The sequence below is a fragment of the Spermophilus citellus genome (genome assembly GCF_964194105.1).
Source record: "Spermophilus citellus genome assembly, chromosome: 7".
Lineage (NCBI taxonomy): Eukaryota > Metazoa > Chordata > Mammalia > Rodentia > Sciuridae > Spermophilus > Spermophilus citellus.
This window is the reverse complement of record NC_138188.1, coordinates 78,758,194-78,767,773: the sequence shown is the minus strand read 5'-3', so window position 1 is coordinate 78,767,773 and position 9,580 is coordinate 78,758,194. Positions and strand designations below refer to the sequence as shown.

General features: G+C 43.5%; 2 protein-coding genes across 2 annotated transcripts; both read left to right on the top strand.

Moving 5' to 3' along the window:
• Positions 1–1,330: 1,330 nt before the first annotated feature.
• LOC308653330 (proline-rich protein 23C-like) lies at positions 1,331–2,050 on the top strand (the record flags this gene model as incomplete). Its single annotated transcript, XM_081301930.1, has 1 exon — positions 1,331–2,050. The coding sequence occupies one exon, from the start codon at positions 1,331–1,333 to the stop codon at positions 2,048–2,050; it is 720 nt and encodes a 239-aa protein (XP_081158056.1).
• Positions 2,051–8,860: 6,810 nt separating this feature from the next.
• Positions 8,861–9,580, top strand: LOC308653329 (proline-rich protein 23C-like; the record flags this gene model as incomplete). Its single annotated transcript, XM_081301929.1, has 1 exon — positions 8,861–9,580. The coding sequence occupies one exon, from the start codon at positions 8,861–8,863 to the stop codon at positions 9,578–9,580; it is 720 nt and encodes a 239-aa protein (XP_081158055.1).

Here is a 9,580-nt window from a genome sequence, read left to right as displayed (position 1 = left end):
AGGGGAAAAAAAAGATCATATCTGGCAAGACCAGGGTGAGGAAGTACCAAGGATTGAACCCAGGGATAACAATTTAACCACTGAGCCAAATCCCCAGCCCGTTTTTTTTTTTTTCTTGAGACAGGGTCTCTCTAAATTGCTTAAGATCTCTTTAAATTGTTGAGGCGGGCTTTCAACTTGGGATCCTCTGGTTTCAACTGGCCAAATCGCCCGGATTACAGACATGCACCACTACGCCTAGAAAAATCATTTTTTAAAACAGTAAAATGGTGGACATATAAGTAAGTGCTCAATAAAAAAGAAAAAAAAGTTAATTGTATTGCTTTAATTTTAATAATGCAATTAACAATTTTATTACAGGCCTTAACCTTCAGGAACAAACTGCCATAAAGCTTTTCATTTTAGTATTTAAAATGCACTTTTCCTAAAAGAAAAATCTACATTTTTCATTTATTCTTAAGATAAAACGATTGTCAAACATTAAAAAGAATTTCAGGCCGGGCATGGTGGTGCAAGCCTGCAATCCCAGCAACTCAGCAGGCTGAGGAAAGAGGATCAGGAGTTCAAAGTCAATCTCAGCAACAGTTAGGCTCTAAACAACCTACCAAGATCCTAACTCTAAATAAAATACATAAAGAGCTGGGGATGTGGCTCAGTGATGCAGTGCCCCCGAGTTCTAAGTACCTCCCCATCCCCTCAAAATAATAATAATAATAAAATACTCAGAACTGGAATCTTGCTTAGCATTTGTAAGTCCCTGAGTTCAATCCCCAGCAGCAGAAAGGACAAAGTGGGGGGGCACTTTAAGTAGCCTTTGGGTGGGTTGGCGGTTGGGGATTACTAGGTGCAGGGGACTTTTTGAGTGTTTTCCCCAGAATCCTGGAAGACATGAATTCTAACGTTAGCCATCTTGAAATTCTACGCCTGTTTTTATCCCTCCACGCAAGAAACACCAGTGATTCTGCCCACTAGGTATTTCCCCACAGAGACACACCACAGCCAAAGCTGTTAGCCAGCCGACTCCTCCCATCTAGGGGCGGAGCTCCGTAGGGGCGGAGCTTAGCGTGACACTGGAACTTGGGTTGCGCGGGCAATATAATTGGCCCTCCAGGGCGCATCCGGGTCAGTGCATAGTTGCAAGGTTCCAAAGTGGGACGCCAAGCACAGCAGTGGGCGCAGATCCAAAGAAGCTAGGACTGCCGCCCACTCGAAAGCTTAGCGCACCTCCCCTGTCCTCTGGACCTGACTGTCAGCACGCGCAGGACCGCGCCGCCTGCGCCCCGCACTCACTTTGCCCCGAAACGGGAGCATCCACCACAGCGCTGTCGACATGGTGGGCATTCGTCCACGCAGCCCCAGCGCCTGCCCTGCGCCCTGCGGGGGACCACAGCCTGGAGGACCTGGCCCTGCCAAACGCCGCCGACTAGACGACCCTGCAGACCCTGCAGAGGCCCCGGCGGAACCCACCTTGCAAAACTCTGCAGCAGCAGCCAACGCCACCGCGCTCACCTCCGTGGTGGTTGTGGCCGCGGGCTGCTCCTTACAGGTACCCATGGACGACGGCGACCTGGTGCTACAGCCTGCGCCAAGCTCTGTCCTGCAAGTGAGTCTCCAAGGACACAACCTCATTCTGATCCCTGAGGGCCTCGTGGGAGCCACCGACCAACGCCCAGGAGGCCAGGGAGACTGTCCTGAAGACCCGGAACTGGGCGCCTTCCTGAGACCCCTCGGTGAGAACATGGTCGTCGAGCAGGGATTCTTCTGCGAATTTATGCCAGAGATCGTCAGAAAAATAGAGGCCTTCGAGGAGCAATGGATGGACCCTCCAGCCGGCCCGCAGGGGCCCATCCCATATCTCCGTGCTTGGGCCCCCACCCCTAGTCCAGTGAGGCGCTCTTCTAATCCCGCCTACGACGTGGATTTCCACCTTCTGAGGCCCTTCCCCACCTCACCACTGCAACCTCTACCTCCCTCTCCAAGTTCAAGTCCCCAGGTGCGTCCTCAGCGCTCTCCAGGCCCTAGGAGCAAAGCCTGCAGACGTCTGTTCTAGGAAGAAAGGAACTTCTCCCCACCCCACCACCGGACCCAACTCCTGGACACTCTCCTGGGGGGCCTGCTGGATCCCCAGAGCCCCTCAATAGTCAGCAATTCTGTGCTGACAATTGTTTTTTCTGTACCCGATTGTAAGGAAATAAAGACATCAGGAAGAGAAGGCAGATTCCACATTTCATCTTGGAAATGGAAAATCTTCAGGAAAACCAAAAACTGTGTTTTCAGATTTGGGGGATTCTTCACAGGATCATTCTCTAAACACACACACACACACACACACACACACACACACACACCATTTCCCTGCATTTTGTAGACGTTGTTTTCTCTCAAATGCACTTTTTAACTCATGTCGCCATTCCCCTCTTTTTTCCCCAAACCAAGAAAGCACTGGCTTTCTTATGCTGTGAGTTTCCTTCTGTGTTTTCCCATGGATTTATGAAGACATTCAGCCATAGCATGTCTAGTTCTTGATTTTTCCAGCTGCTGCCCCAGTGAACTGCCAAATACTATGATGGTTGCCACATCTGATTGTATGGTGTTTGTTCTCAGCAGTCTCTTAACCTGTTGAAGAAATTCTCTTCCAATCTTACTTCTTAATGTAAATGAGATTTATGTGGAATTTTATCAGATGTTGTCAGCATGCATTGGAATATATTTTTTAAATAAGTTCATCTGGTGATTTAAACCAATAGACTGATGGAAATGTTTGCTTTACTGCTATTCCACAGTGTTTTCTACCATTTAAATTGTACCCTGATTTTTTTCTAATGTAAATAAAACTTGTAACATTTGAAATGTTAATTTATTACCATGTTTGCTTCATTTCTATAAAGTAAAATATTACAAAACTGAAGCCAAAGGGTCATTTCATTTCAAAACATCAGTAACTATTCAGATTGACCACCGCACCTTACTAATTATTATTTTTAATTTTTAGTTGTACCTGAAAATACCTTTAGTTTATTCATTTATCTATTTTTTAATGTGATGCTGAGGATTGAACCCAGTGCCTCCATGGACTAGGCAAGGGTTCTACTGCTGAGCTACAACTCCAAATCCACATTACCAATTCTTTCCTACCTTTTTATTCTTAACATTCTACTCATTCAGTCTAGCCTCAATTTTCATCTGGCTGAAGAATATCCTTTCATAGTTATTTCCACCATGTCCTATGTGTGGTAAACTATCTTGGTTCTATAAATTTGAACATGGTTTTGCATGATAAACTCTCTTAGTATTGTATGCCTGAAAAGGCCATTATTACTCATGTATGAACATTTCAATTTGGTGTCAACACAGCTTATATATAATCAGAGATATGATAAATTATTGTATAGTTGTGTATTAAGAATTGTAAGGCAAAATAAATTTTAAAAAGAAAAAACGCCGTTATTACATATTCATTCTTAAATATAAAATGATATATAACTGTTTGAACAATATTCGCCTATTGCCATTTTTGTGATTGCAAGATAAAAAGTCTGCGAATCAAGTTGTTATTCCTTTTAGATGTGACTTTTCTACTCATTGTAGTATATTTTTAAATTGTCTTATTTTACACTTTGTGTTCCTTGATTTTTAAATGTTTTTATTATTGCATTATAGTTATACATAATAGTGGGGTACATTTTTGACACTCATATATGCATAGAATATAATTGGTTCCATTTTAATAACCATTACTTCCACTTTCCCTTCTCTCCACTCTCCCCTGTTCCTCTTCCTCTCTACTAGTCTTCCTTCTATTTATTTTTAGCTTTTTAATCAGTTGCTTTATAGATAATACATAATGACAGAATGCACTATGACATATTCACATATGTACATAGCATAATATGATCAATTTCACTCCACAGCTCCACACTTTGCCCACTCCTCCTCCTTCTCCCTCAATTCCCTTCTTCCATTGCACTGATGTCCCAAAGGAAAAAATTAAGAGCATGAATAAAGGGCTTACAGAATGAGGAAATCTTTACCACTACTCTACTGACAGGGAATTCATACTTAGAATATATTAAGAACTCAAAAATCTTAATCCCCCCCCCAAATCACAAAAGAACCAATCAATAAGTGGGCAAAAGAACTAAACACACTTCTGAAAAGAAGAAATACAAACGACTAACAAACATGAAAAAAAAATGTTCAAAATGTTCAACATCCCTAGAAATCAGGGAAATGGGAGATACAGGAGTTTGGATTGCTTCAGAATCATGAAAGATCCAGTCATACCAGTGTTTTGGAAGAATCATCCAAACATATTTTTAAATCATTAGGAATTGTGACAGAATCAATATGGAATAGAGTAAAAAGCATTCAAGAAATGAGGGGCAAGAGCCCCAGGGTTGGAATGACAGTGGAGAGCTGCACTAAGAAAGAGTAGTGGGCGGGATTGGTGTGGTGGCTCCCGTATTCCCAGAAGACCATCACAACATCTGAAGGTTGAGGCAGGAGGGTCACAAGTTCAAAGCCATCCTCAGCAACTTAGTGAGGCCCTAAGCAACTCAGTGAGACCCTGTCTCTAAACTACAAAAAAGAACAGGGAGTGTGGATCAGTGGTTGAGGTTCCCTGGGTTCAATCCCTGGTACCAATACAAAACACAAAAATAACAAACAAACAAAAAAACAAAAAAACAGTAGTGTGGAATTGAATGACCATTTCTAAAATAATCAATGCATTTGGGAATGAGAAGGATGGTTAATTACCAATGAAATCTAAATATGAGATCCAGGCAGTCTCTTCAACTCATACAATTAGTCTTACATCTCTTGGAGCTAGGGGTAGGAACCTAAGCACCTGACCCAGAGTTTACTGAACAGATAGGTTGAATTCTCAAATTAGGCAAGTCTGTGCTGGTGAGGTCACACCTCTGATTGGGCTCTGACACATGGGGTAAAGACAACCAGGTGGACAGATTTGAATATCTTGAATTCCCAGACCCCAAGCCTGGAGAACTGGCCTGGTCTTCTCTGTTAATGGTTGACAGTGCCTTGCATTAAGTTGACAGAAGCAGCTCCCTGGCAAGGCAACATGAATTGACCTCAAAACCTTCCCTTAACTCCTCTCCACCACAAGGCCAGTAATTAAAGTTAAGCCCAGAAATATGGGCCTGTAAACAATGAAGGGGAGGGAAGAAAGGCACATAATTGTGTGTGTGTGTGTGTGTGTGTGTGTGTGTGTGTGTGTGTGCCTGCGCGAGTGTGTGCATGCATGTGTGTGTGTGTGTGCAGGTGTATGTGTCTGTTCTGCAGGATTCACCCAACATAAACCAGTAGGAATCAAGTATAAAACTGAAGCTGCTGGATATCAGCCTGTTAAAGAGAGAGTTTGGAAATTTAGAAGAATTCTCCTGTAATACAAGAGAGTTTTAACACCCTGGCAAGGACTTTGTTAAGACAGTACTCACATTCTTAAAAGCAACTCTCAGAAGCTTGGAGAAAAGAATGATCCACAGTACAAGCATATAAGCATATAAGTCTTACAGGAGGCAGGAAAAAAGTGTTGAAAAGAAAGAGGACTTAGAGGTCACCTGTCAGAAATAGTCTATGAGAATATTCAAATAACCACAAAGTATACCAGAAGTAGAACTGTAAGAATAATAGGGAATCAGATAATCAGGTCATAAAAGACTATAGGAGAGCCATAGACACTTCATTAGACATCTGAGAAGTAAATGGTGTGTAGTATTCTGAGACCCAATTTATTAAAGTAAAAAAAAAAATAGAAGAGAGGAATATTTTATAGAAAATATAAGAAAATAATTGCCAATAATTATATGAAAAAAAATGATGTGGCCACACAGGTAATCAGAAATGCAAAATAAAAACACAGGGTAGCACTTTACTATATCGGGTAGGAAAAGATTTAAGAATCCAGCAATAAGAAATGCTTGCAAGGCAAGTAACCCAGTCGATAAATGGGTACATGAAGTGTACAGACACTTCTCAAAAGAAGTATGAAGGGTCAACAATTATATAAAAAAATGTTCAACATTTTTAGCCACCAGGGAAATGCACAACAGGGTAGGGGATGTGGCTCAGCAGCACAGCACTTGCTTAGCACCAGCAAGGCCCTGGGTTGGATAATCTGCACCAATAAAAATAAATAAATAAAGGGAAATGCATATCAAAACTATACTGAGCAGTGGTGTACGCCTGCAATCCCAACTGCTAGGGAGGCTGAGGCAGAAAGATTGTGAGTTCAAATCCAGCCCCAGCAACTTAGTGAGGCCTTTAGCAACTCAGTGAGACCCTGTCTCTAAATAGAATACAAATAAGGACCTCGGGATGTGGCTCAGTGGTTAAAGGCCCCTGGGTTCATTCCCCAGTACAAAAACAAACAAACAAACAAATAACCTATACTGAGATTCCATCTGACTTCAGTTAGAAGTGCAGCCATCAAGAATACAAACAATAAATGCTGGTGAGGATGGGATGATGGGGTAAGAAACTCTTACACACTGTTGGTGGGAATATAAATTAGTACAGCCACTATGGAAATCAGTATGGGGGTTCTTCAAAAGGCTAAAAATAAATCTTCCATATGATCCAGCTATACCACATTTGGGTATTTGTCAAAAAATAAAAAATAAAGACAGCACATTTTACAGATAGCATGCATACCATCTTTATTGCAGCACAATTCACATTAGCCAAGTAATGGGATCAACCAAGGTGTCTGTCAACAGATAAATGGATAAAGAATATTTTATATATATATATATATATATATATATATATATATATATATATATATATATATACACACACACACACACACACACACACACACACATATGCACACACACAAAATGCAGTTTTATTCAGACATAAAGAAGAACAAAAATGTCACTTGCAGAAGAATAGATGAAACTGGAGACCATAAATTTTGAGTGAATAAGTCAAAATCAGAGAGAAAAGTACCATGTGTTTTCTCCCATGTGCGGAAACTAGGAGGGAAAAAAAGGACCCCATGAAATTAGAAGGGAGATGGGAGAGTAGAGGGAAGGGATCAGGGGAGAAAAGAAGGAATAGTGAGGGAAGCACTGGGGAATGAAATTGATCCATTTATGGTTTTGTGTAGTAATCAATGAGCCACAGTGAAAGTTGCCATTCTGTACATTTTATATGCACTGATGAATGGAAGAAAAGCAGGCAGGCCAGCAGACAGGCAGGCATATGAGAGATAAATGTTTGCAAGAATGTAGTGAAATTGAAACACATTGGGCTCCCGCGAATGTAAACCAAGAAATAGAAACATTGGAAATAAAACAGGGTAGACACACATGTTAATATGAAAGGCACACACAGTACCAAATCAGTGTTCGTTAGGTGTACACAATAAATACCTAAATTAAGTATAATTGATTTAAAGTCACGATTGCATTTGATTCTACAACAAACATAAATGAAGTGTTTAATTATGGGAAATTTTGCTTTACCACTTAGAGCCTCAGCTGTTGTAAGGGGAAAAAAAAAGATCATATCTGGCAAGACCAGGGTGAGGAAGTACCAAGGATTGAACCCAGGGATAACAATTTAACCACTGAGCCAAATCCCCAGCCCGTTTTTTTTTTTTTTTTTTTTTTTTTTCTTGAGACAGGGTCTCTCTAAATTGCTTAAGATCTCTTTAAATTGTTGAGGCGGGCTTTCAACTTGGGATCCTCTGGTTTCAACCGGCCAAATCGCCCGGATTACAGACATGCACCACTACGCCTAGAAAAATCATTTTTTAAAACAGTAAAATGGTGGACATATAAGTAAGTGCTCAATAAAAAAGAAAAAAAAGTTAATTGTATTGCTTTAATTTTAATAATGCAATTAACAATTTTATTACAGGCCTTAACCTTCAGGAACAAACTGCCATAAAGCTTTTCATTTTAGTATTTAAAATGCACTTTTCCTAAAAGAAAAATCTACATTTTTCATTTATTCTTAAGATAAAACGATTGTCAAACATTAAAAAGAATTTCAGGCCGGGCATGGTGGTGCAAGCCTGCAATCCCAGCAACTCAGCAGGCTGAGGAAAGAGGATCAGGAGTTCAAAGTCAATCTCAGCAACAGTTAGGCTCTAAACAACCTACCAAGATCCTAACTCTAAATAAAATACATAAAGAGCTGGGGATGTGGCTCAGTGATGCAGTGCCCCCGAGTTCTAAGTACCTCCCCATCCCCTCAAAATAATAATAATAATAAAATACTCAGAACTGGAATCTTGCTTAGCATTTGTAAGTCCCTGAGTTCAATCCCCAGCAGCAGAAAGGACAAAGTGGGGGGGCACTTTAAGTAGCCTTTGGGTGGGTTGGCGGTTGGGGATTACTAGGTGCAGGGGACTTTTTGAGTGTTTTCCCCAGAATCCTGGAAGACATGAATTCTAACGTTAGCCATCTTGAAATTCTACGCCTGTTTTTATCCCTCCACGCAAGAAACACCAGTGATTCTGCCCACTAGGTATTTCCCCACAGAGACACACCACAGCCAAAGCTGTTAGCCAGCCGACTCCTCCCATCTAGGGGCGGAGCTCCGTAGGGGCGGAGCTTAGCGTGACACTGGAACTTGGGTTGCGCGGGCAATATAATTGGCCCTCCAGGGCGCATCCGGGTCAGTGCATAGTTGCAAGGTTCCAAAGTGGGACGCCAAGCACAGCAGTGGGCGCAGATCCAAAGAAGCTAGGACTGCCGCCCACTCGAAAGCTTAGCGCACCTCACCTGTCCTCTGGACCTGACTGTCAGCACGCGCAGGACCGCGCCGCCTGCGCCCCGCACTCACTTTGCCCCGAAACGGGAGCATCCACCACAGCGCTGTCGACATGGTGGGCATTCGTCCACGCAGCCCCAGCGCCTGCCCTGCGCCCTGCGGGGGACCACAGCCTGGAGGACCTGGCCCTGCCAAACGCCGCCGACTAGACGACCCTGCAGACCCTGCAGAGGCCCCGGCGGAACCCACCTTGCAAAACTCTGCAGCAGCAGCCAACGCCACCGCGCTCACCTCCGTGGTGGTTGTGGCCGCGGGCTGCTCCTTACAGGTACCCATGGACGACGGCGACCTGGTGCTACAGCCTGCGCCAAGCTCTGTCCTGCAAGTGAGTCTCCAAGGACACAACCTCATTCTGATCCCTGAGGGCCTCGTGGGAGCCACCGACCAACGCCCAGGAGGCCAGGGAGACTGTCCTGAAGACCCGGAACTGGGCGCCTTCCTGAGACCCCTCGGTGAGAACATGGTCGTCGAGCAGGGATTCTTCTGCGAATTTATGCCAGAGATCGTCAGAAAAATAGAGGCCTTCGAGGAGCAATGGATGGACCCTCCAGCCGGCCCGCAGGGGCCCATCCCATATCTCCGTGCTTGGGCCCCCACCCCTAGTCCAGTGAGGCGCTCTTCTAATCCCGCCTACGACGTGGATTTCCACCTTCTGAGGCCCTTCCCCACCTCACCACTGCAACCTCTACCTCCCTCTCCAAGTTCAAGTCCCCAGGTGCGTCCTCAGCGCTCTCCAGGCCCTAGGAGCAAAGCCTGCAGACGTCTGTTCTAG